Source organism: Rhodamnia argentea, chromosome 4 (genome assembly GCF_020921035.1).
Source record: "Rhodamnia argentea isolate NSW1041297 chromosome 4, ASM2092103v1, whole genome shotgun sequence".
Lineage (NCBI taxonomy): Eukaryota > Viridiplantae > Streptophyta > Magnoliopsida > Myrtales > Myrtaceae > Rhodamnia > Rhodamnia argentea.
In genome coordinates this window covers 25699836-25726575 of record NC_063153.1, presented here as the reverse complement: position 1 = coordinate 25726575, position 26740 = coordinate 25699836, and the positions used below count along the sequence as shown (strand labels likewise).

The 26740-nt window shown below is 40.3% G+C and overlaps 2 protein-coding genes across 2 annotated transcripts in view; both read left to right on the top strand.

The window, feature by feature from the left end:
* Positions 1 to 26740, top strand: part of LOC115754017 (disease resistance protein RUN1-like) — a 309474-nt gene that overhangs the window by 200492 nt on the left and 82242 nt on the right. The window contains exon 3 of the mRNA XM_048278105.1: positions 10930 to 11061. Within this exon, the coding sequence (XP_048134062.1) occupies positions 10930 to 11061 (132 nt within the window). The remainder of the gene's footprint in view (positions 1 to 10929; positions 11062 to 26740) is intronic.
* LOC115729989 (disease resistance protein L6-like) lies at positions 8730 to 26551 on the top strand. Its single transcript, XM_048277084.1, has 3 exons — positions 8730 to 8899; positions 24646 to 25134; positions 26533 to 26551. The coding sequence occupies exons 2-3, from the start codon at positions 24656 to 24658 to the stop codon at positions 26534 to 26536; spliced, it is 483 nt and encodes a 160-aa protein (XP_048133041.1). The 5' UTR covers positions 8730 to 8899; positions 24646 to 24655; the 3' UTR covers positions 26537 to 26551.

The following is a 26740-nucleotide window of genomic DNA, read 5'->3' as shown; positions in this document are numbered from 1 at the left end:
TGTCGATTGCTGGAAAAGTGGATCGATGTATCAACTCAAAGATACCAAATGAATGCTCTATATTAGTAGGGTAGTCCGCGAGACTAAGTAGATACAGAGAGATGATTCTTCACGGGATAACGAAGACATTCAACAAGGGGGCAGTTGGGTTGTCGAGCGGGCTCGGGCTCGTGCTCGGCCGTTGGGCTGCAGAGCGGGGGGCCCGCTCGGTGGACCCACCGCCGAGCGGATCCAACTTTCTGCTCGGATTTTTTTTCATTTTTTAATAATAATTATTTTATTTATATTTTTTAAAAATTATTTTATTAATGTAATTAATTAAGAATATTCATAAAAGAAAAGTGCTAAGACATGTAATTTTCATAATAGATAACAATCGTTAATTGTAATTATATCTACTAACGATGTCGTCTTCCTATATGACCTCCTGTTCCGCAATCGGGTTCTCTTCGGTGCTCGGCAAGTCAAGCATTATACCGACGAGGACGAGGATCCGGCCGAGGAGGATGTGTAGATGATGAAGGCATATCTTGTGAAATTATGCCATGCCCAAACCGTACATATCATACTGTAGAAAAGCCCGGATAAAAAGGAGGGAAATCTGATCCATACGAAGCGGGAGAAGGAGCTGGAGTCTACGGCGGTGGATTGTCGGGAAATGCAAAAGTAGATCCCTCGGGAAATAGGGCGGCAAACTAGGCAAATCCCGCATCGAAACATGTCCGGCCCAACCCCGGAGTGAAACCCGAAGCGAAATCTGTCGTATGATACTCCAAGGTGTAAGGGACGACATCGCCAACTACATAAGCTCGAGGAGTCCTCCGAATCGACCGAACAGGCTCGGGTGGGCTGTCATCATGAGGGCCAACGGGTGCTGATGTAATTGCTGGTTGGGGTGGTGGCATCATTGTTAGCCGCATCTCCTTATTCTGGGCATATAGCATTGCCCTAGCTATCCTCCCTATATCCGCCCAAGCTTGACGAGATGGACGTGAATTTGTTATATGTAAGATTTGTTCGATGCCATCACCCAGGTAATGATATCACAAGTAACAAATGTTATCAAATGCTAATAATTTATGTTACTAAAATGTAATTAATGAATTAAATAGAAAGTATTTGCACTAACCGTTAAACCCATTACGGCTCCCGTAATAGAAATCCACTTCCGTGTATGTCTACGCGCGAACCGAAAATGCCATAGATCACATACCGACTATTGAAAGGTGCATGTACTAAAGGAACATCAATCGTCGGGGATGGGGAGACACATCCGAGGCGCTCCCACGCCCAAATCTGCGGTATATGTAGGGCACCGCCTGAAGTGCAAATTGCTGGATCATCCTAACCGCATCATTATCATGCACCTCCGTAATGTTATATGTAACATAATGGCGTGTTACAACTGGATATTTATACACCACTATTTGAATATATTGGTTTCCTGTTATATTCAACGCGCTTTCAATCGAAACACGTAACTCATCAAATGTCGATATATTTACAATCCCGAACATGGTAGATTATCCGCCTTCGTAATCAATTCCATATTCAGTTCGTACTATTGTACCTCCCCATTGCACAATCGCAAAATATGTAGACGACATTACGCTCAATAAATAAATTAGAAATTATTTCTAAACTACAATTTGGTAAATATTGTCCCGGATACGTATCAAATTAACATTACCACTATCAATATATCAAATGAAATAAATGTCATAGTATAGCCCTAAGGGCTTACACGACATTTTGGGATTTTTTACAATTTTTTGGGAGATAATTTGCCATAAGGGCAAAATCGTAATTTTTTGAAAGTCGTCGGCCAAAATACCCAAAATCGTCCATGGCCGGTTGATTGTGGCCATTTCCGATTTTTTCAAAATTTTAAATATTTTTTCTTCATTTTTTTGAAAGTTTCTATGGTTTTATAATTTTAATTATTTTTCTATTTTCTATTTTTCTAATATTCGCATTTTTAAATTATTAAAAATATATTTTTCTGACCGGGTCAAACCCCGCCACCGCTTTTCGGGTCATCTGATCACCTTTTTTTTCTCCAAACATTCATTTTACGCTCCTAAATTTCTTTTTCATATTTTGAAAATCGTCAACATGAATATGGACATAGTTGCAAAAATGACTCCCAAAAAATTTGTTTTTATGAGATTAGGGTGATTTTTTTTATTTACCTAAATTCGTAAATATTATAACTATTGAGGGTACAAATAATAATCAAATAAATAAAACAATACTTACGAAACTGCAAAAAATAACTATAACGAGATTTACCTCAAATTATTGAGGGTAAGCACACGTTGAATAAAGAGCTCAAACTATTAAAAGAAAGCACCGAGTAAGGAGGCCGGCTTTGCTTTTGTTTCAATTTCTACAAAATAAAAAAGTCCCAATTTAATTTAAACATGACGAAAATATTAGCAATAAAATAAAAACATTATCAACCTATAATATTATCAATAAAGGCACACGAGGAGAGGGGGATCTCCTTCAACGAACAAATGAGGCCGATGTAATGCGCGTGAAGGTGGAGAGGAGAGTGTTCGCGGAGGTGCTGCAAGAGAGCTCTAGGAGTGCGAGAAGAGGGAGAGTTTTTGAGCGATCTGAGCACAGAGGAGAGAGAAGAGTTTTACGAGCGCAGAGAGAAGAGGAGAGTGTTACGAGCGCGGCGAGGAGAGGAGAGGGTTTTGAGCGTGAAGAGGAGAAAAGAGCGTTCCGAGTGCGAAGAGCCTTCGGCTTTGTTTTAAGTAGAGCCAAAGGCTCAGTAAAATGCCTAAAGGTGCTGCAGGCGCGCCAACGCTCAAGCCCCTTTGCGGGCGCTTGCAGCACCTTTGCGGGCGCTAGTACCGGTGCCTAAGGCGCCGGTATGTTGGAAGGTAGGGGCCCCCACCCGCTCGGCGATCAGAGTGCCGAGCGGGTGGGAGCAGGCGCCTTAAACTCCACCCGCTTGGCACTCTGCGTGCAAAGCGGGGGAGGGGGGGGCACTCCGCCTAGCGGAGCGGGCTTTTCTCGTTCGGCATTATTAGTGCCGAATGGACTGCTCGGCCGGCCCGGTGTCGAGCGCGAGCCCGCTCGGCACTTTAAATGCCGAGCTTAGTCCGCTCGGTAGTAAGACATTTGAGCGCACCCTAAATTGATAAATATATTTTTTTATACCTATTTTGGTAAAAAAAAAAAAATTTGTGCATAATTTGGAAAAAAGCCCTTCAACGAGGTGCTTCCTTCTACTCTTCGTAAACGCATATAGTAGTAGAGGGGGCCGGTTCAACGGAACCGCCGGTTCCGGTTCAGGAACCGGCCCTTGAAGAGCCGGTTCCGGTTCCGGGTTTGGAACCGCCGGTTCCGGGCCGGTTCCGGTTCCGGTTCGGAACCGCCGGTTCCAAAGCCCAATTACTCTTTTTATCAAACCTACTCCTCTTTTTTTTTTAAAAACCGGGTTGGAACCGTGGGCCCGGTCAACGGGCCGGTTCCGGGCCGGTCAACGGGCCGGTTCCGGGCCGGTTCCGGGCCCACGGGTCCATTTGGCACCCCCTATATAGTAGGCATAGCATTTCGTCATTTTCGCTCGTTTAGTTTTACTTTTTTTTTCACTTTTTCCCTTTCCCATGGCTCACCCTATTTTTTTTCCTTTTTCTCGTGTTCGTGGAGTGTTTGCAAGTTATCTGGTGTCATTTGTTGGAAAGGTTGACCGATCTATCCCACACGATAATACGTACCAGATGAGTTCAACTTACAAAATCTGCGTTTCCCTTGTTCCATCTACCCCCATGTATAGTTCTCTCTCTCTCTCTCTCTCTCTCTCTCTCTCTCTCTCTCACACACACACGCACACACACACACACACACTTATTATGGACATTTCATACATAAATAAAGCTCTTTGCTGCACCTAAAATAAGATTGATCAACGTGGGCTCGCCGACATGTTGGTGTAAGAACGTGGATCGCACCTTTACTTGTTAGTGAGGATGGTAACTCACTAATGGGTCGTCTAAACCCCTTCACAGTAGTCATTGCAACTACAGATCAATTATGTCATGCAAGTGACAGTAAACTCTGTAATTGGCACATGTTAATCTGAAGCAATGGTCGATCCTGTCATGCCCGGTGATTGTGCTGTCATACACTCGTGTGTGACTGGCTTTGCCCTTCGGGCTCACGAATGCTTGTGAGGCAAACAACACTAATGTTTGAACTTGACAGCATGCTGATTAGATCATACTTGCATTTTAGTGTCCTCCAATATAGGTAGAAGACTAATTCATCTTTTCCTGTTCTAGGAGGCTGAAATGGACAAAGATTCGGAAGATTCGACGAAGGAGAACGACAGCATTGATTGTTCAGATTCGGAAGATTCGACGAACGAGAATGACAGCTGACAATTGTTCCATTTGTATGTTAGAAATGTATCTGAAAGCCCTTATGGTATATTCAAGTGAAAGTCTGCAGATTTTTCAGAGGCAGACGGAAGATAGCTTACGCGAAAATGCAGGAAAATGCGGACGTGGAGTCAGGATAAACTGAATGGATCTCCATGCATTATGGTTGAGGGTATGAAAGCTAAATCGATTGCTCCAAGAGAATACTTGCACTCTTCTTGGAATACTCAAGTGCATTGGGGTCGAAGGACAAGTTTCCTGGAAACAGGAAAGCAGTTTGCATATGAAATCCACTCTGCTTTGAGGATTTGCTAATTGTCTATCCGTTGAGGTAAATCATTCCCTTTGTGAATATCACATTGCTTGCCACATGGAAGCATCGTCAATATCTTCGACGGCTCAGATGATAGTTTCCAATGCATATGATACCTTTTTCTCAGTGTGTGCAACTATGCAAATACAGGACCAGGGCCGCGTTAGTCAATGTCTTTGTATCGGTGGCACTAGCAGGTGACTCGTTAGCTATTAGTAGCTGTGATTAATTTGGCAATGAGTTCGCCTGAATCTTTGTATCAGATGTCACCTTTTTTATTTATGCAGTTAACAGAATTAACAATGAAAACGACGCAATTCTGCCAGTAAATTTGGTTGTCCAGTACTCAAAAGTCAGTTTCTGTCACTATTATGTATTGGGTGGTCATACTGAGCAAGCTACTAGTTCTGTCTGGCCGGGTAAATGAATGATTCCTCCCAAAATTTCTCAAAGAACTGAAGAGTGCAAAAAACCAAAAGGAGAAATGAAGACAAAGCAAGCAGAAGTAGGCGATATTGGTATGTCCCAAATGGTGATCATTAAATCAATCTTGCACAAGCTCCTCCAAAATCTGTCAAGATTAAAAATTAGTGTTTCCTGTGCCAATGTTTGCGAACTCGGCAAAACTGGTGGTAGAAGAGACTAATTAGATGATTTCTGCAAGCAATTCTAATTTCGTCTACGATGAGGTTGTAGTGGCAGAAGCAAGGGCAGAGACTACTGATTGTGTCATCTCAATCCTCAAGAGCCTGATATTGAGTATCCACATGAGTTTATGCAGTGTGTGTTAGCATTGTCCATTCAACAACGAGCTGTTCTTGCAGGTTTGGCTGGCGGTACTGTTGAATGTTTGCCGCCATGTTCTGATTGCGAGACTTGGACGATGTTGGACTAGCACTGTCTTTCAGAAGCTGAATTCGGAAAGAGGTTTCTGAACAATCATGACAAGTCACCCATAAGTCGATCACAATGCAGCGAGGCTCGGATCGAAGCTACATTCATCGAGCCAGGCAAACCATTATAATCTGATCTTATTTGTAGCTGGTGCAGAGTTGCAATACAACTTTCGGTCTTCTTGGCTGAATTGGAAAGACAATTTCCAGTAACGGGCAAGTTCCTTGACTTGAAATAAGAAGAGACTGGAAATATATCTATTGTGCTGTCGAAATATTCATGGTCTTGCAGCCTCGATTAATTCATGATCCTTGCGAATGAGCAGACTGATTTTCATAATGAAGGACATCTCGAACAACTTAATAGCGTGTGATAAATTGGCATTTGGAATTTGACTATACTACGATGCTTTCTTGAGAATACTTCTACTTCCCTTTGGATCGAGTAACCCAATGCTCACAAGGGCAGTCCAGTACCCATAGAAATTTACCCGATGCTGCAACTATTGAGTCTGGGAAGTCTCCATTCCAAGTTCTTCATTAGATGCAGTGTGCCTGGTTGCATATTTTGACAAGTGAAGAAAACAGTGAACTTAAGGAAATAGTCAAGAGAAGTGACAGCTTATGAGTGGTAAATACATATTCTATCTGTCATGACAATGTCAAAAAAAAAAAAAAAAGACAGCTTATAAGTGGTATGTCCATATTTAAGACTAGTGGTCTAGGGCTCGACAAAGTCTTGACATTCCTATTATACGATCTTATGGGGCTACATGCAACTATATCGAAATAAAAGGTTCGCTCCATCTTAGATGACACCAGAGCAACTCAATAAAGTGGAAAATTAAGAGAAAAATTTAAGTGAATGTGCATTGATGCTTTTTCTATTATGTTCGGATAATTTCATCTTTGATAATGAAACCCCTCTACTTGTACAAATAGTCTAATCGAGACTCTCGGACACCAAATTTGACCAATTCAGTGGATGTGATCGTCCAACGATACCAGAGTTGACAGATGACAGGGACATCATTTGCTACCGCCATGGAAAAAAAAAGTAGTTGCTTTGTTTTTTATTTTCTTTTCTTCCGATGGTAGCATCCATGTGGATATCAATAATGGCAGAATGCTGCCCATGTCAAACTTTGACGTTGTCGGGGCCATTCATTCTCCGGAGGAAATCAGGGCCAAATTGGATGACCAGTGAAACTCTAAGCCTTCGTCAACTTTTACCTCACACAGAAACAGATTCGATGAAATCCAATCAAAGTTGCAAGATTGTCGTGGTCGACAGAAGCATTCGATACTCAATTCAGAGGCATTTGTTGAATCATAGGAGGCACATAGGGCCGTGTTTGATACTTAGTTTCTGTTTGTATGATGGACAATTGTACAAGATTATAGATAGTGGAATTTTATTCTTTGTAAAGGAAAGAACAAAAGTTATTCATCTATATTCACAATGTATTTTACATTTCTAGCACCATTTACATTTCTGACATCGTACATTTATATTTCGTGCCGTTTACATTTCCCATACCAGAATCAACAAATGACCTTTTAAACCTTTTTCGATAGGTCTAGATCGTTACTTTAAAAGATTTTTCACTTTCATGGTGAAACAATAAGGTTGCGTCATAACCAAATGGTTTCTATTTCTTTCCTTGGTAGAATCAATTTCGTCAACATGTTTAACGCACAACCTCAAATTACAAATTTGATAAAAAAAATGTTAAGACGCAATAATATGGTGGACATTGTAGTTGTTTTAACGGTTACGCGTTTCATTATGGAAGAAACAAACAAGTACATGAAAATAAGATTAAAAAGTAAAGACAAAACGAAATAAAATTTAGGGAAGGATACATGAAATTTTAGCGGAATGTAACTTTTCTCTTATTGGTTCTCTTAGTAATTACTTCTGCCTTCATAATAACCTACATATGGAGAGGTCGATGAGAAGACGCCCCGCATATCGGATCTTCTGAATGAGTGGGTGTTTTCGTTTTTTTTCCCCAATCCGAAGAGGATCGTACTAAATACAAAGGCAGTAATAAATTTTGACAGGTATTAGATAGGATTTTGTTAATAAATGAGATGGAGTTAGGTAATAGCTAATTCTTTCAATTGAGATACATGAGATGTGTTTCGCAAAAGGAAAGAAAGATGCCGCTTGAAGATGCCTCGATGCGAAACGTGCATACAGAAAAAAAGACGCTAGAAAAATGTCTTATCAGTGCTGGCAAATTAGCGTTACAATAATATGAAAAAGGGTGCCTTTCTTACAGCTCATTAGACAGTGATTTGTGAACGAAGTTGCAAACTAATTTCTCGGATGCTAAAGGGTCACATCAACTTCATTTTTGTTCTATTTATTGAGGGATGGTTGACGCAGGTTAAGTTGAAACATCTGATGTTGATTTGTTTTACAAATGTAGCTGGACGAGAACCACTAGCATCTTTGGAAATTTTGGTTTGTCTTTTATAGTCTAACTTAAAATTTCTTATCATTAGCAGTTGGTTGAGAAGTTCAAGACTTTGTTACATTTCTAGCACCATTTACATTTCTGGCATCGTACCTTTATATTTCGTGCCGTTTACATTTCCCATACCAGAATCAACAAACGACCTTTTAAACTTTTCTCGATAGGACTAGATCGTTACTTCAAAAGATTTATCACTTTCGTGGTGAAACAATAATGTTGCATCATAGCCAAATGGTTTATGTTTCTTTCCTAAGTAGAATCATTTTCATCAACATGTTTAATATACAACCTCAAATTACAAACTTGATAAAAAAAAAATAAGACATGATAATATGGTGGACATTGTAGTTCGTGAGGATGACGGTTTAATGGTTACTCGTTTCTTTATGAAAGAAATAAACAGGTAGATGAAAACAAGATTAAAAATTAAAGACAAAATGAAATAAATTTTGGGAAGAAAATATAAAATGTTAGCGGAAGATGGAATTAGGTAATAGCTATTTTTTTCGATTGAGATACATAGGATGTGACTATCCTGCAATTTCATGACTTTGACCAATCATATTTTTTTGTTATAAAATTTGGAGATCGACAGGGACAGACCTCTTGTCTGAACATCGCCGGCCGATCCAAGCCAAAAGCTCGAATATCCATTTCAAGGAAGAAGCTTTTGACGGATTCCTCGAAATCGGTTTGTGCATTCACATGATTTCTACCTCTTAACACCACTGAAGGTGCAGCTCCAACTCCAAGTCCGAGCAAGCAGAAACCAGAGCGAGACGAGAGACCTTTTGTGAGGGAGAACCCCCCAAAAACATGGCGGAAACCAGTGGTTCGGGCTCATTGGCGACTAAGTACGACGTGTTCCTGAGCTTTAGAGGGCCCGACACCCGCAACACCTTCACTGACTGCCTCTTCCGGACCATGGTCGGCCAGGGGATCATTGCCTACAGAGACAGTGAAAAGCTTCATGTCGGTGATCGGATCGACGATCTCCTGAGAGCGGTTGGCGACTCCAAGATATGCATACTGGTCCTTTCCAGAGGCTATGCTTCAAGCGCTTGGTGCCTCCATGAGCTCACTCGTGCAACGGAGCTCAACGAATCGACTGGGAAGCCGGTCATCCTTCCCATCTTCTTTGATGTCACGCCCTCCGATGTCAAGCTCAGGACAGAACTGTACGTGAAGGACTTGGAGAAGCACGAGCATGGCCACGGCGAGGAGATCAGGCAACGGTGGGAGGCATCTCTGAGAAAAGTGGCTGAGATCAAGGGATGGGAAGTCCAAGGGAAACCGTAAGTAAATGCTCATTAATGGAACTTTTTTCAAGCTCCAGTCGCAATTCTATCCTTTTATTGTTCTTGTAAATAGCAGTTAAAGAAACGTCTTCTTTCTCAGAAATAGGAGGAATTGTAACTTCATCTTCATAACACCAATTATATCCTGCGAAGTCTTTTGACCTAGTGATCCGAAATTCTTCTGGCTTTATACAATTTATCTGAGACTTGACATAGTGATCCAACTCACGTGCTATTTGCTAGGAAGTAGTAGTGAGATTGTTACGTGTTTTCTATTGCTAAAAGTGTTTGGTTTGTGACAGATACGGTGAAGTTATCGAACTCGTTGTCGGAGAGATACTGCGTAAGCTGAAAGTAAAACAAAGACCTCTAGACAGCAAATTGGTTGGGGTAGATGAACAAGTAGAAGCCATAATGGAGTCGTTAGATGTCGACTCCGGCACTCGCGTGCGTTTCGCTGGAATTTATGGAATGGGTGGCATCGGCAAGACCACTCTAGCTAAGATTGTTTTCAATAAATTATGTCCTCGGTTTGATGGCCAATGCAGCTTCATTGGAAACATCCGAGAATCGTCCAACAAAAATGGCCTAGTAGATCTGCAGAAACAGCTGGCATCCGACATCTTTGATTCTAGATTTGTAGAAAATTTTATCGATGTTGATGAAGGAATGGATACCATCAGAAGGAGAGCTGGTTCTAAGAAAGTTCTTATTGTTCTAGATGATCTAGACAAGAAAGAACAACTTAAGAAACTAGTGGGGGGGCCCGAAACTTTTGGTTCTGGGAGCAGGATTATCATTACAACGAGAGATCGGCGTATTCCGGATGAAGAGAAAGGAATCTTAGCTTATGAAGTAAAGCAAATGGATCATGATAAAGCGCTAGAGCTTTTTAGTTTGCATGCCTTTAACAGTGTCTCTCCTCCCCCCGGTCTTCAGAGTCTCTCTCGAAAAGTCGTATCAACAACCGGGGGACTTCCATTGGCTCTTGAGGTTATAGGTTCGTATCTTCGTCACCAGAAAGAGGAGACATGGAACGAAATGCTAAAAAGGTTGAAGAAAGTACCTCATAATGAAGTCCGAGATAAGTTGAAGATAAGTTATGATGCATTAGGAGATGCGGAAAAAGAAATTTTTCTCGATATCGCATGCTTCTTCATTAATGAAAAGAAATCAAGGGCAACCTATTTCCGGGATGCTTGCGATCTATACCCACATACTGCACTGAAAGAACTTACTGATTTGTGCCTAATTAAAGTTGTTAGTGCTGATGCTATATGGATGCATGATCGGTTGAGAGACCCGGGAAGAGATATTGTTCGCCAAGAATGTACCTGGAATGCGTCAGGGCGCAGATGGTTGTGGAACTGCGAAGAAGCTCTGGAAGTAGTAAGGTCAAAAGAGGTAAAGTAAAAGTAGGATCCTTATATTATCAACCGTATAATTATGTTCCTAAAACTCATTTAAAAGCTTCCTTTTAGCCATTTTGAAGGACAAATTTATGTTTGCAAGCTCATACTCATTGATGTTTTGTATTGGCAGAGAAAGGATAAAGTTCAAGCACTCAATCTAGTTGAACATCATTCGGATCCCATCTGCATTACGGATGAAGAACTTGAGAGGATGCCTAATTTGAAATCCCTCAAGTTAAGAGCAGGGACTTTTGTTGGAGACATCGACAATCATCTCTTGGAGCTAAGATGGCTTTCTTGGGATTCTCCTCCTCTAGATTGTAGAATGGCCAATTTGCACTTGAAAAATCTAGTAGTTTTCGAACTTTCGGACAATAAAAACACAGAAAATTGGGGTGGATGGAACATTTTGAAGGTGTCAATTCGTACTTTTGTTCACTCAACATAGTATTCTCTCTTTGATCCTCTATGATAATATTTCAAAAACTTTTACAGATGGCAAACAAATTAAAAGTTCTTTCTCTCACAAAATGTGAAGGATTGAAACGGACTCCGGACTTTTCGGGATGCCTGAATTTGGAGAGACTGTCTCTTGATGCCTGTCCAAACTTACAAGAAGTTGACCCCTCTATTGGGAAGCTAAAAGGACTTGTTCACTTGGACATTATTTGGTGCGAGAGTCTACAAACTTTGCCTGAAGAGATTGGAGGACTGGTGAATCTGAAGCGCTTCTCCATGCAAGGGTGCCACGAAATGGAGAAACTTCCATGCTCTATCGGGAAATTAGAATCGTTGTCCGAGTTGGATGTGTCATCCTCAAAAATTAAGAGTTTACCGGATTCTATTGGTAATGCAAAGCACCTGTCATTCATTAATCTAACAAGCACACCAATTGGGGAACTTCCAATTTCTATTGGAGAGCTTACGCAACTTGAGTTCCTTTCGCTCCACGGATGTCGAAGTTTGGGGGAGCTTCCAGAATCAACAGGCAACTTGACAGCATTAGAGAAGTTGTATCTCTCAGAGACAAGCATTGTTAAGTTACCCAATTCGATAAAAAATCTGAAGCAATTGAAGGTGATGAGGATGGGAAGGAGTCACATAGGGAGGTTACCTGCCACTATTGGAATGCTAGAGAGGTTGGAGGAGCTCCATGCCCGGGGTTGTGGACAACTTGCGGGCGAACTTCCCACTGAAATTGGCAAGCTATTGTCTCTAAGAATCCTAGACATGTCAAATACTCGTGTTTGTACAAAGGCTGCGGTAATCAATTCCCTCACGCGACTCCAAGAGCTGAATCTAACAGATTGTAACGAGCTTCAAGAGTTGCCAAAACTGCCCCCAAGTCCGAATTGTTTACATGTTCAATCGACATCATTGCGGTTAGTTCCGGATCTCGGTAACCTCACGAATCTTGTGGAATTAAATCTGTCCGACGGCTATGGATTAGCACTTGCTCGAGCATCAAACCCAATGCAAACTCGTCAATTGCAATGGGTTGGAAAGTTATCTAAGTTGGAGAACTTGAGGTTGTGCCTTTCGGATGTTCCCGTGCCATCATCGGAGTTGGGTTGCCTACCTCGACTTAGAGAACTCACCTTATCCGGCATGGACAGTTTCAACTCTGCAGTTGTTGGACCACAATTTTCCAACTTGAAAAACTTGCTAAGATTATGTCTTTATCGCTGTCCACCGAGGGAAATTCAACTCGATGGGCTTGAACTATTGAGAGATTTGACTGTTGAAGGATGCAAGTTTCTCGAGGGGTTGTCAATTATTTCATCAAGCTTGGGGAACCTCCGTGAAATGGAGGTTGTAAGTTGCCCAAGGCTACTTGAAATTCGATTTCTCGGTTCGATGGAATCATTAGAGAGACTGAAAGTTCGAAACTGTGATTCCCTAGGAGGGTTGTGTGGTTTATCAAACTTGAAAAAGCTGAAGACTCTAAAGATCTACACGTGCGATGGGCTACGGGTTGTTGAGGGCCTTGAAGAATTGGAGCTTTTGAATCTTTTGTCGGTTTACGATTGTGGATCGTTGGAAAGGTTGATTGATGTATCCAACTCAAAGATACCAAATGAATGCAGGATAACAATATCGTGTTGTGCGAGACTAAATACATGTGATGGTACTTACGGGGATTATGGAGAGAGGATTCTTCGTGGGATGGACGAAACAATCAACGAGGTGCGCCTTCCTTGTAGTAGTCATAGCAAATTTCTTTTCGTATCTTTATTTTTCAGAACCGCATGTAGTAGGCATAACATTTCATCGTTTTCGCTTGTTCTGTTTGCTGCTTCGTCTCTCTAACACCCCCCCTCCCTCGCTCTCTCTCTCATGTATTAACTCATTTAGTATACTTTTTTTATATAACTCCATGGATTATTGTTAGATAAACTGTTAAGTGTAAAAGAAACATTCATAATATATTGTTAACAAGTTTGTCCGGAGTTAGTTTTGTAATGGAATTCTTTCACATGTCAATCATCCAACGCTGAGTGTGTAATTTATTTCTTACATGGGCAGTGGAATGAAGGTCCTTTACATGAGATGAAAACATATAGTTCATCTTATGACATACATCTTTATCTAATCAAATGGTGGAACGAGTTTTTTTTTTCCCTCCTGTGGCTAAATCTCATTAGAGTGAAAGACAGAGTAGCCAATAAATTGTGGGTGAAATATGTAAGTAATTAATAGATATACGATCATTAAACTGCTAAATCGTTGGATAATTATGTTGAGTTCGTCAAGTACTTTCATATGGATATTTATGGATTGTGCTAGTTATGCTGGTTCTCATTTGCATAATCAGTTTTTAAAGTGAAAGGTGTCAAATTTTCGAAAAAAAAAAAAGGACATAAGAACTGCCATAACTTTTATACAATATTCATTTGAATATTATAACTTAAAAAAAAAATCCTAGTTAAGTTAACAATTGAAAGTTATGGCACTCAAGTAACGTTCTTTAGAAGTTATTGCACTTAACTGGTCGAAAAAAGTTATGACAGTCAAGTGACTTTCGTATGAAAGTTATGGCACTATGTCATTATCCCCTAATCTTCTAATATACGTGGAAAATGATAAAAGTAATGTTATAAAAATCTTTGGATCAAGAAGGTTAAGTTAGATAAGAAAAAAGTTAGCACTTGTTCAAATAAAGGGAATCGATTCGACCCCTAAATTTATTACTAGGTTTACTATTATAAGTTTGCATATGATATCAACTAGTAGCTTAACTAGAGAGCACAAACTTTTCTTGCAGTCTCCTCCCGAAACCACATGTCCTCCACCAACCACATCTTCGGATGTTTCCAAGTGTTCGTGCTCAATTCTATAAACAAAAGGAGACTGATTCAAGCGATGGACAGATGAATGAACTCGCGAAGTGGTCGAGTTTGGGAATCTTGTGAAATTGCGAGAAGGAAATGGAGTTTGCTCTGCTTTGAGGACATGTCCCCCCTCTCCCAGGTCCATCACAGTGGAAGTTCATTGCCAATTTGTCCGAGGTAATTAATTCCACTCTTGTGAAAGCCCAACTGTGTGCCACGTCAATTTTGTTCAGCTAATAATTTTTATGCCATAGTCACACTGTCTTTATTTAAGCAGTAAGAATTCAGTTGCTGTAATTGTTATCAATTTTTAGGTCATATGCTGCAAGGCCCTGTTCCTTTTTTCCTTTTTGGGTAGATTAATGGCTCTGCCAAAGTTGCGCAAATAACTAACGAACGCAAAAAACTAAAGAAATATCAAGAGGATGAAGAAACAACTGAGTTGCAAATAGACGGTATTTGGGACTATTGATCATCAAAATCAACTTAGCAAGAACTCCTTGAAAATCTGTTAAGATCCACTAACACTCACTCTGTACTTTCTTCTTCCCTTTTCCTCTCACGCCTTCCACCATTCATTACACCTCTCTATTTTATTCTACGCTCCCTCTCTTTTTCCTTGTCTTTCTCTCCTTTTTTTTTCTTGTGCCCTCAATGGCTTCTTCCTTGTCCCATGTATTCCCCGCAGAAAAATTGTCAAAAAGTCCTAAACCTATTACACTTTTGTCAATTTAGTATTAAACATTTTAATAATTCCAATTCAGTCCTAAACTTTTTGTATTTGTGCTAATTCGGTCCATCTGATCAACTTTGGCAAGCCGGAAATGACCGGCCAGAGGCTGAGCTTGGTGAGGAGGGACCTCGCCTAGATCTAGCTTGGGCAAAGCCAGGTAACTGTCTTGTATAATTGGGCAATTACAATTCATGTTCTGACTTGGGATCATTACCGTTCGCCGGCAGTGACCAGGCCCATTACCATTTGCCAGGTCACTTGGGATCATGTTCGGCCAAGTCGGGCTGCTCCTGATTGTGCGCCGCATCATGCACAGCATGGCACGTGGCATCATGCTGGCTGGACGTGCATTGTGCAGACCAGCCGCTAATTCATGCGCTGGTTCATGCATTGGGCCGTGCAGTTGTTCATGCACTAACTCATCCACTCGGCCGTCTTGATTAATGCTCGGCCAACATGGCTCGCCCCTAGTCGATCCTTGTGCGCGGCCATGAATTGATTCATGGCATGGCCGGTCGATCGTATCACGGTCCATCCTTGTATGAGGATTTTGCCTGGCCGTGATGCAAGCATGTGAAATAGTACAACTCTACCTCTTACCCATTTTTTATATATTGCTTGATGTTCCAGTTTTTTCTTGTCAAACTATTTGTTCTAGTTTTCTATTAAACAGAAAGAATTCTTAAAGAGAGAGAAAAAAAAAAAAAAAGGAGCTGCCTGTATGTAACATCTAATTAACGATATCTCTTATCTAATAAAAAAGAGCGACATGCTGTTTTCTTTTCCTCATAGCTGAATCTGATTAGAGTGAGAGGTACGAAGTAGCCAATAAAATGTGGGTGAAATATGTACATAATATTTAGTGCTCCTATTTCTACTATTTATCAACCAATTAATTATGAGCAATTTATTGAATTCTTTCCATCATCTATAAATAAAATAGAGAAAAAGTATACTAGAAGTGCCATAACTTGTGTACGGCGTTCACTTGAGTGCCATAACTTTCAAAACGTTCACTTAAGTGCCATAACTTTCAAAAATCATTCACTTGAATGCTATGTCGGAGCAAAATCATTCACTTGAGTGCTACATTAACTTTTCCGGCATGCCATGTCAGCTTTCCGGCTATCACGTCAGCTTTTCCGATGTCCACGTCAACATGACACTCAAGTAAACGATTTTTGAAAGTTATGGCACTTAAATAAATGTTTTGAAAGTTATGGCACTTAAAGTGAACGCCGTATAAAAGTTATGGCACTTCTAGTGTACTTTTGCCAATAAAATAGAATATGCATTGTACCTTAACTATGATGTGAAGCATTGGAATGTTCGGACTTCAAAGCAGATGGACTGGACGATATTTCAATTTTCTTATGCTACAATACTAGGACAAGAAGCAGTCATCTTTTCTTGTACTAGGAAGATGCAATGGAAACAGATTCAGAAGAATCAGTGATGGAGACCGGCAACAAATATCTTCAGGACTTGCCATACAGTAGAGGGTTTCTATGGCCTCCTGAGCGCGGCACTGAGCTCGACTCTAGAAGTAAGACACTGCTGTTAGAATGAATTTACTGTCATCCTGTTACACCAGCTGACATCTGTTAGCTTATTAACATACACAAACTAATATTAGTTGAACTAATGCTATTAGTTTGGATACATTGTCATCCATTAGCTTCCCTCAATAGTTACAAACCGTTCTTGCAGTTTTGAATGACTCTCAATTTCGTCCACAAAGCACGTCTTCGGATGTTTCCAAGCGTTCGTGCACGATACAATAGACAAAAGGTGACTGATTCAAGCGATGGAGAGCTGAATAAATTCACAGTGTGATTGAGTTTGGGAATCCCGTGAAATTGCGAGAAATAATGGAGTTTGCTCTGCTTTGACGACATGTCCCCTTGTCCCAGGAGCCATCACAGGCGAAATTTATTGTCGACTTGTCCGAGGTATTTAATTCCATTCTTGTGAAAACCCAATTGTGTGCCACATCGATTTCCGATGCATATGATACATCTCTCGAAAGTGCACAATATGAAAATACTTGGACTGGGGCAGGCTCCAGGATTAAGTATGTTCAACTAATAATTTTAATGCCATAGATCACTTTTTTTTCTTTAAGCAGTAGGAAGTCATTTTTATACAGTTAAACAAGAAGATGACCTAATTCTCCAGATACAGAGTCAGTTGCTGTAATTGTTCTCAATTTTCAGGTCATATACAGCAAGGCCATGTTTCATTTTCCTGTTTTGGTAGATTAATGGTTCTGCCAAAGTTGCTCTAATAACTGAAGAATGCAAAAATAAAATAAAATAAAAAACAAAGAAATGGAAAAATGATGAAACACTCGACCTGGATGGTATCGTTATTTGCGCATTCAACAATGCTAGCCAAAGAACATTTCTAATGACTATTATTGGAACCTATGTTCAACTAATTCACTGCTAATGGCAGAAGAGACTAATTAGATGGTATCTGCATCTTTGCATCCTACAATGCCTAGTCAAAGAGACATTTTAATTTTGTTCTGCTATCATGATGCAATGGACATTAGCATGTTTTCCACTTACTGCTATTATTTGCAGGTGCACCTGCCTGGTGCATCTTTGGATGCTTGATGAATGGTACTACAAATTTTTTGTCCAGTGCTGATATCATCTGTAGGCCGGTGTATTGTCAAGCATTGATGGCTCTGATTGCCAAAATATCTAGTTTTGAAATATCTTCTTCAGCTTCTCTCTGGCCTAATACTTCGTGTCAATTTCTTCATGAGATGCGCCCCTGGTGGCCACTGTGTAATTTGGTATATGGGTCAGATTCTTCGACAAGTAAATGTAACGTCACCGCCTAAATTATGAAGATAACTGGCACAAAGTTGACAGAGAAATGTAGTAAGATATTTGGAGTTCAATTTCATCAAACAGAACCTTTGTGGTTCCTTGATTACTGGACTTTTGCCCACTGAGGTGCTAGATTTCGGGGCACTACATTGATAGAGTGATATCATCTGATTGCCTACTAGACCTTAAGCTTCGGGCCATAGGCCGATGAGGGTGTGAAAAAATGAATCCTGATTGATTTGCCGAAGCTCATAGTGCAAGGTGTCATTGTTTGAGTTTCCGGGAATTGGATCTTTGGACCTCACTGGAGAAAACAGGCTGCTAAAGGACTAATTTCAGGTTGTGCATGCCGAAGCTAGTATGGAATGGTTCCATGAACAATAGATGGAGAGCTTGGAATGACTTGGTGCATAATCAAGTCGCTTCTGTTGATGTTTGTGATGAAGTCTCTTTTGTTTGCAATAAGACTTGCGTCAAAGGGCGAGCTGCAGCAGCAAAACGTTTGAATCTGATTTGGCATTGGCCTTAAGTTTGTAACTGCATAATCAACATGTTCTGGTTGGAGCTGATGTTGTTGCTCGAGTATTTTCCAGTAATGGTTTGCCGTATGTGATCACTTGTTTGAGACTTGAACTGGGTCTGGCTTCCCAGCACAGGTTGATGAAGAAATGAATTCAACTTAACCCGTAAAACAAATTGCATATGGGAATACTTTTGGAGCTTGACAGGGACAAACATCCTTGTCTGAATAGGGACATCTGAATCTGAATCTCCATGTGGGTGCACAATAAAAAAATTTGCGATAATGCCGAGATTCGCCTTTGAATGAATTCTTAGTCAATTATTAAAGTTGGTAGTGGAATTTTACTTTAATCGAATTGATCCAACGCATCTCCAGCATCACATTTCCTTTGCCATAGTTCACTCGCGATTGAAAAATCGCAAGTAAAAACATGTCCGAAGGATGCTTGCCCAGGTGCCTAGACGAAAAAGAAAAATCGGAAATGATATGCCTATTGAGAAACTCTCTCTTCCAGATTATTGCATTATGTTGGAAAATTTGTGACGTCTGAACAATTGCTACAATTGTCCTATCGTAGGTTTGGAGTGAGATGGTGGGCCAAAGAAACAACCAACATATCATCACCCAGCTCAGTCGTTCTATCGACATTCAGCCCAGATGTCGGTGTCTATATCCATAGAGAGAGCCAGTAATAATAAATTATTATAATCGGTAATCAAAGTACAATCGCTCAAACTGCTCGAGTGTTTTTTATATTTAAATTATACCCATGTTCAAAGTATTTACAAATAAAATAACTCGATTTGATGGAAAACTCGCATGTGTAAAATCGCGTACTCAAAGCTCCTCATCTACTGCCATTCAAGAGTGTCCTCTACATTTTGACTTCTTTGCACTGCTCCTATGTGAATACTTCTGTGCGGCCGTACTTTTTCCACGAAGGAAAACCCTTCTTTCTTTTTAAGGGTAAAAGCCAATAAAAACCCTAAACTAAATATATATATAATAATATCTTTATTCCAAACTCTTTTTTTTTTGTAACACCAAAAATCCTAAATTTATATGCAAATGACACATTTATCTCAAATTTATACCGGTGTGACACATTTACCCTATTTTTTTTTCTTCCGCCACCACAATCCTAAAATTTTATTCGTGTGACATATTAATCTAAAAATTTAGGGTGGCTTTGTCACACGTCTAAAATTTTAGGATTTTTTGTGTCACAAAAAAATAACTTAAGGGTAAAGTCACCTAATTGCATATCAAGAATATTTAAAATAATTCTGCTCTTCAGCTCGACCTTCCATTGCATGATCTAAAAGATTCAAGGTTCAATTACACTTTAGACATATATTTTGAAATTTCTAGTGCATTCATTTGAAATAATATTTTTGAGAACATTTCCAGATGACCCCTCTGTTTTCGATACCTGGGCACATAAGGAAACTACCGAGTTCCCAATTGCAAGGTTCATAGATAAGTAATGTGATAATGTTCAATAATGTGATCACTTCCTCCTGTTGTCAAATCCAATCCAATGTGATGACTGTCACCTACAAAGTGATATGCTAGTATTTGCTTACCCCTTCATCGTATCGTAGTGCTTGGACATGCTGTAATCATGACTTGAAGACAACAATCCAAGTCTAACTAGTACCGACACCGACATGCGATATGTAATATGATACGACACGAAAGATCGACACGTCATTTCTTAAAAAAAATAAAGAATTTCAATACGTTGAAACACGTTGTATATTAAACTTCATCATGTATGTATAAAAATATCAGTAATAAGTTTCTTATTCTTTTTTTCTTCTATTAGGGACTCACGATTAAATTTTATTGGGATTGGCCAAGTATATTAATTTTGGGTGACTGAATATATGATTTAAGTATATATATTGTTGATAGATTTATAATTTGATCCCTAGTTTATTGAAAATGCTTAAAATTGACCATATGCGCATCAAAATGGCATGTTGGGATGCTGGAATTGCGTGTCACCGGCGTGTCCGGAGCGCCGACCACGTGTTGGTCGTATATCAAAAAGTGTTGGAGTGTCCGACATGACACGAAGGCCTCCAAAGAGTATCAGTACTTCCTAGATCTTAGTAATGTGATCCTTTGTATATATATATTTTGGTTAGAAAACAATGTGATATGTGAACGTAGATGTGTTAAATAGGTGGGTTGGATCGGATTTGGGTCGGGTCATATATTGTCCGACCCAAATTGACCAATTAACCTATTTATGGTAACATAAATTTTTCGATTCGGGCTCAACCCGACTCATATTTACTAAGACACTTCCATACTTAATCCAACTTAGGAAAAATTTTAAATTATTAAAAAAATTATATTGCTAAAACATTGTGGACAATTTTTATATTTTTCCCAAAATAAAAAGTAAGAAAAATATTATTTTTTATTTTTATTTTTTCCTTTTTCCTTTTTATTTTTTTTATTTTTCCTTTTTTTCCAAAGTATGGCGAGGGCTGTCTATCGATCCTTGCTGATCATAAGCGAGGACCAACGACCCTCACCAGCCACAAGGTGAGGGCTTAAACATCGCCCATAGGTGAGGGTTTTGCGGCCCTCACCTGCCTGCGAAGCCCTCGTCGGCCACGACTAAGGGCCAACCCTCACTGGACTCGTTGAAAAAAACTAAAGAAATAAAAAAATAAAGAAAAAAAATCAGAAAATCATTTTCTCACTCAAGATAGTAAGATAACCAATTTATGTTGTAATATGAACCTTTATTATTCTATTCTTCTCACTGTTTATAAGAACGTTCATTTTTTTTATCTCACGAAAGAATGCATTAAAAAAATAAATTAAATAGAGGATTATAGTTAGGGATGAGAATGAGACAAGGTGAGTGTGCGAATGCATCCCCTCACGACTAGTAAGGGCATGAATGAAAACCATTATGATTATTTATTTTTCTATTTTTCTATAGAGATTTGGAACATAAATCGGTTTGGTAAAATAATTTTATTTCCTATTTACGAGATAAATTTTTAGCCTAGAAGTAGGTTTGGAATAGAAATGAGAAGAAGAGATTTTTTACTTTTCTATTTCTGAAATAAAAAAAGAAATAAAAATTCTTTTCATCGCTCGCTCCATCGCCTCCCTTTTGCCGGCCGCCGGTCGCCAGCCTCCATTTGCCAGCCGCTAGCCGCCGTCGGGTTTGAACAAATCAAAATCCTTCGGACGGTCGGTTTCGTGCGCAGCTCAAACAGAGGAAGTGTCCGTGAAACTTCCCGTCTCTGTCCGTTGCTCCACTCCCTCTATTTTCTTCTTCCCTTGTCCTCTCTCGCTTTCTGACGCTCATTCTCTCTCCCTTATTTTTCTTCTCTTCTTTCCTTTGGTTTCTCATGCCCTCAATTTCTTGTTCCGTGTCCCACATGTTCCCCTCCTTTTGACTAAAGTCTCCCATGTCTCTCTGTTTTTTCCTCCCCTCAATTATTGCACCTCGTGTTGACGTTGTGATGAAGTCTCTTGTGATTGCAATGAGACTTAGCATCGAAGGGCACAAGCCGCTGCAGCAACATGTTGATTCGGATTTGGGATTGCCGTTGGTAAATAGTCCTGTAACTGTCTTGCATATTCACGTTGTGGTGGGAACTAATGTCGTTGCTTGAGTAGTTTGCGAGTAATCATTTGTTTGTGGCTTGTGCTGGGTTTGGCTTCCCAGCATAGTATGATGAAGAAGTGGTAGCATACGGCAACAGACTTCGGAGTCCACTTGGATAAATCCATAGTGAACTCGAAGCAACCTGTATAATTTATTGCATCTATCAACGAGGGGCAACAAAAATGAAAGATCATAAGAAAATTAATTATAGAAAAATAGATTGGACAAAAGAGCATATATATAAATATCATTGGGCATTGGGCCAATACACTGGTCTACAAGAAAAGAGAAGAAAAGAAAAAGGCCATCAGACGTACGTTTATATGACGGAAAATCAATCATTTGAAAAATATTATCCTGAAAATGATCATTTGTATTCTTTAAAATAACTACCTTATTTAAAATTTTACGTTATCGGGAACAATTTAAGGCTTAACATTTACGTGAATAATATTTTTTTTATTAATCCATCTTTGTAAGCCATTTGAGCGATCGTTTTAGGAAAATGTTGTCCGAATCGTTCATTTTGTTGAAAGATTGTGATCTCATCTTCATCACCAAATATCAACTACAATGATTCGGTTCCTCACTTGTGAGATTGGTGAGAGTATCTATTCGTAGCTCCTGTTCTGAGCATTCACGGAGTAATGCGTGCACGATGCTTAGTATTTTGCTCACCCGTAAAACGAATTCACAGTGTGAAACTTTCACTGGCCCGACCTCCAATCTGGTGGCCCACCATCCCCAATCACCAGCACCACCACATGTCCTCCATCACTTGGAAGCGATGCTTCATCTCTCGACGTTACATTACTAGTCATGTTATGTCTATTGCCCTGAGCTTATTATGTCAGTTCATAGTACATGCCACATGGGGATAGTCATTTCTCATGTATAAAGGTGGGACTATTAATACTTGAAAAAGACCTTACAATATCTAGAAGTTGTCCGGTATCTAGAAGGCGTTGCCCCTTTGAGACCCTTGCTCAAACAGCTACTTGAAAAAGACTTTATGATATCTAGTTGTAGTCTATCTATCTACCCTCTCGTGATGGACACCCCATGTGAAATTCGAGATTTTAGATCTCTCAAAGTGCAACTCGGCTCATCAGTCACCGGAAGATACTGTCAAGTTTCGGTGGTGGGTACAAAAAGTCGATACCCCGAATCACCAATTTCTTAAGCGGGCTAAATCGTTTCTTTTGTCGAATATAATGCTACGACAGCATGATCTCTTTTTTCCCTAACGCGGGAACATGCCATGAGCCAGATTGAGGTTGGAGAAATTTGAATCGGTCTCGATGCCGAATGTGAGCCAACTCAAAACATCGGGTCGATTACGCACGGTTCAATTCTCTTCTTCGCCCAACAAACGCAGGAATGATGCAAAGCGACATGGATTGGATGGCTACGTGATTTGACACGACGTATTGGAAATGTATGATTACATGGTGCGCGACGGACCAATGATCGGACACCATGCATACGGTCGAAATTGGGAATGCGTTTAGATGCACGCGACTTGAATGCGGACGGACGCCACGTCGGCCCAAAGTCCGAGCATGAGGAAACTTCCCAACAACCTCACGTGTCGTTTTCTCATTGGCGGAGACTCTTTAACCGCTCAGATCGGCGGTTTTGACTAGCGATTGAAAACTGCTTATCACAGTTTGAAACACTTGTCTGCACAAAAAAAAAAAAAAAAGAACATGAGAACCTATTTGACTGGGTCGAAGGAATCTGTTCGCACAAAGACACCGTAGGGCTACCCATTTATGTTGCCACGACTGCACAGCCATCACCGAGGCCGGCGATGGCCGGCTTGGCCTTGATTGCGGCCGCCGACGCTAGGCCTCGTCTATTGCCTGCCACCGGTCGAAGAAGAAGGGAAAATGAAAAAAGAAAAAAATAACGAAAAAGGGAAAACTTAAAAATTTAAAAATTAAAATTTAGGAATTTGAAAAAATAAATAAATAAAGATCAACGCAAGAGAATGAAACAACCAAATAAATCGATGAGAAACAACAAAGAACGTAACGAATTCATTTGGTTCAGTCTGAGCCTTACTTCAAATGCTTAAATCCACCGTGTTTACCCTTACGGAGAATTACATCACAGTTGTCTCCACAAAAAATGAAAACGTGAGGATATAAACTCTTTGCACAAAGAAAAGATCACCTTGTGTTCCTCTTCCTCCGGGCGGCGAAAAAGGAGAACTCTTGCCTTTTTCTTCTTTTAATCCTTGTTTTGCGCTGCTGAAGCTAAAGGTGATGAGAAAAATAAATCCCACCACCTTTTTACTTCTCTTCCTCAAGTATTACATAAGCTCCTTCTTATGTTCGGCCAAAACGGGCCATCTTTGTGAGGATAATATTTGAATTTACGATTGAAATTATACTATTTTTATTATTTATGACAGTACTATTAATTATAAATATTTTTTATAGCAGTTTTTGACGATTACTATTATTAGCCATAAATTCTCAGAGGATCGAAGCTTACAAATATTGCCTCCTGTGTTTCCCTTTTCCTCTCATGCTTTCCGACACTCATTCTCTCTCCCTTTGTCTTCTTATGCCCCTCATTTTCCTCTTCCGTGTCCTTTTGACTAAACTCTCTCTCTCCCCTCAATTATTACACCTCCTGTTGATGCCTGCCTCGAGTTCTGCCTTCTGCAGGGACGTTTTGAGTTGTCCTCTCTTTTCACACGATTTGTTCCGAAGTCCGAGCAAGCAAAAAGCAGAGCCAGACTTACGAGAAACCTCAACACCTCCAAAAAAACATGGCATCAACCAGTGGTTCCGGCGAGTCCGCGACCCAGTACGACGTGTTCCTGAGCTTCAGAGGGCCCGACACTCGCAACAACTTCACCGACGTCCTCTACGGGACTATGGTCCGCCAGGGGATCGTTGCCTACAGAGACAGCGAAGAGCTCCACGCCGGTGACCGGATCGACGATCTCCTCAGAGCAGTCGGCAACTCCAAGATCTGCATACCGGTCTTCTCCAGAGGCTACGCTTCGAGCCCTTGGTGCCTCCGTGAGCTCGCTCGTATGATGGAGCTCTATGAATCGACCGGGAAGCCGGAGATCCTACCCATCTTCTTTGACGTCTCGGCCTCTGACGTCAAGCTCAAGACGGAACTGTACGTGAAGGACTTGGACAAGTACGAGCAGAGGGCCGGAGGCGACAGCAAGGAACAGTGGGAGGCGGCTCTGAGAAAAGTGGGTCAGATCGTAGGATGGGAAGTACAAGGGAAACCGTAAGTAAATATGCTTGTAACTTTTTTCAAGCTTCAGTCGATATGCTATTCTCTCTGTGTTCTTTTGAGTAGGAGTGAAAACAAGCTAGTGGCTCGAAATTAGATATGAAGTATGTTGGTCGCTGCGTTATAGGCAAACCGGTTTTTTGGTACATGAGCAGTAAATTTCATCGGGGAAAAAAAGAGCCAATCCACGAATTCTCATAAATAAGCAGGGTCATTGTGGCTAATGATAGTTATGTGAGTGACTTTGATGTAATTCTAGAATGACGTCTGTAATTTGGTCCGCAAAGAAATATCTTCTTTCTCAGAAATAGGAAGTAGTAGTGAGATTGTTATTTTGTTTTCTTTACTAAAAGTGTTTGGTTTGTGGCAGATACGTTGAAGTTATTGAACTTGTTGTAAGAGAGGTTCTGCTTAAGCTGAAAGTAAAACAAGTACATCTGGACAGCAAATTGGTTGGGGTAGACGAACGAGTAGAGGCCATAATGGAGTTTTTAGATGTTGACTCCAGCACTGGTCTGCGTTTCGTTGGAATTTGGGGAATGGGTGGGATCGGTAAGACTACTCTCGCTAAGATTGTTTTCAATAAATTATGTCCCTGCTTTGATGGCCAATGTAGCTTCATTGGGAACATCAGAGAATTGTCAATCAGAAATGGCCTAGAAGATGTGCAAAAAAAGTTGGCAACCGACATTTTTGATTCTAGATTTGTCGAAAAATTTATCAACGCTGATGAAGGGATAGATACCATAAAGAGGAGTGCTGGTTCTAAGAAAGTTCTCATTGTCCTAGATGATATAGACAAGAAAGAACAGCTCAAGAAACTGGTGGGGGGGCCTGACACTTTTGGCTCGGGGAGTAGGATCATCGTTACAACAAGGGATAAAACGATTACGGGACGAAGTAGAGGGAATCTTAACTTATGAAGTAAAGCAAATGGATCAAGGTAAAGCACTAGAGCTTTTCGGTTTGCATGCCTTTGACAATGCCTCTCCTCCCGATACTCATCAGATTCTCTCTCGAGAAATTGTATCTGCAACGGGGGGACTCCCATTGGCTCTTGAAGTCATAGGTTCCTCTCTTCGTCGCCAAAATGAGGAAATGTGGAAAGAAATGCCAGAAAGGTTGAAGAATGTACCAAATAATGAAGTTCGGGATAAGTTGAAGATAAGTTTTGATGCATTAGAAAATGTGGAAAAGGAAATTTTTCTCGATATCGCATGCTTCTTCATGGATGAAAAGAAGTCACGAGCAACCTATTTCTGGGATGCTTGCGGTCTATACCCACACATCTCATTGAAAAAACTTAATGATCCGTGCCTAGTTAAAATTGTTAGGGATTCGATCGAAAATATGAATACATTTGGGGATGATATTATATGGATGCATGATCAGCTGAGAGACCTTGGAAGATATATTATTCGCCAAGAATGTACCAAGTATCCGACCGGGCGCGATGGGTTGTGGGATGACAAAGAAGCTCTGAAAGTAGTAAGGTCGAACAAGGTAAGGTTAAAGTAGGTTTCTTACGTTATTAACCGTACAATTGCTTTCCTACTTCCCATTCAAAAGATTCCTGTTGGCAACTATGAATAAAAAAGTT

Excerpts from the sequence above, each read along its gene's own strand:
- LOC115729989 (XM_048277084.1), top strand. The coding sequence starts at position 24,656 with ATGGCATCAACCAGTGGTTCCGGCGAGTCCGCGACCCAGTACGACGTG.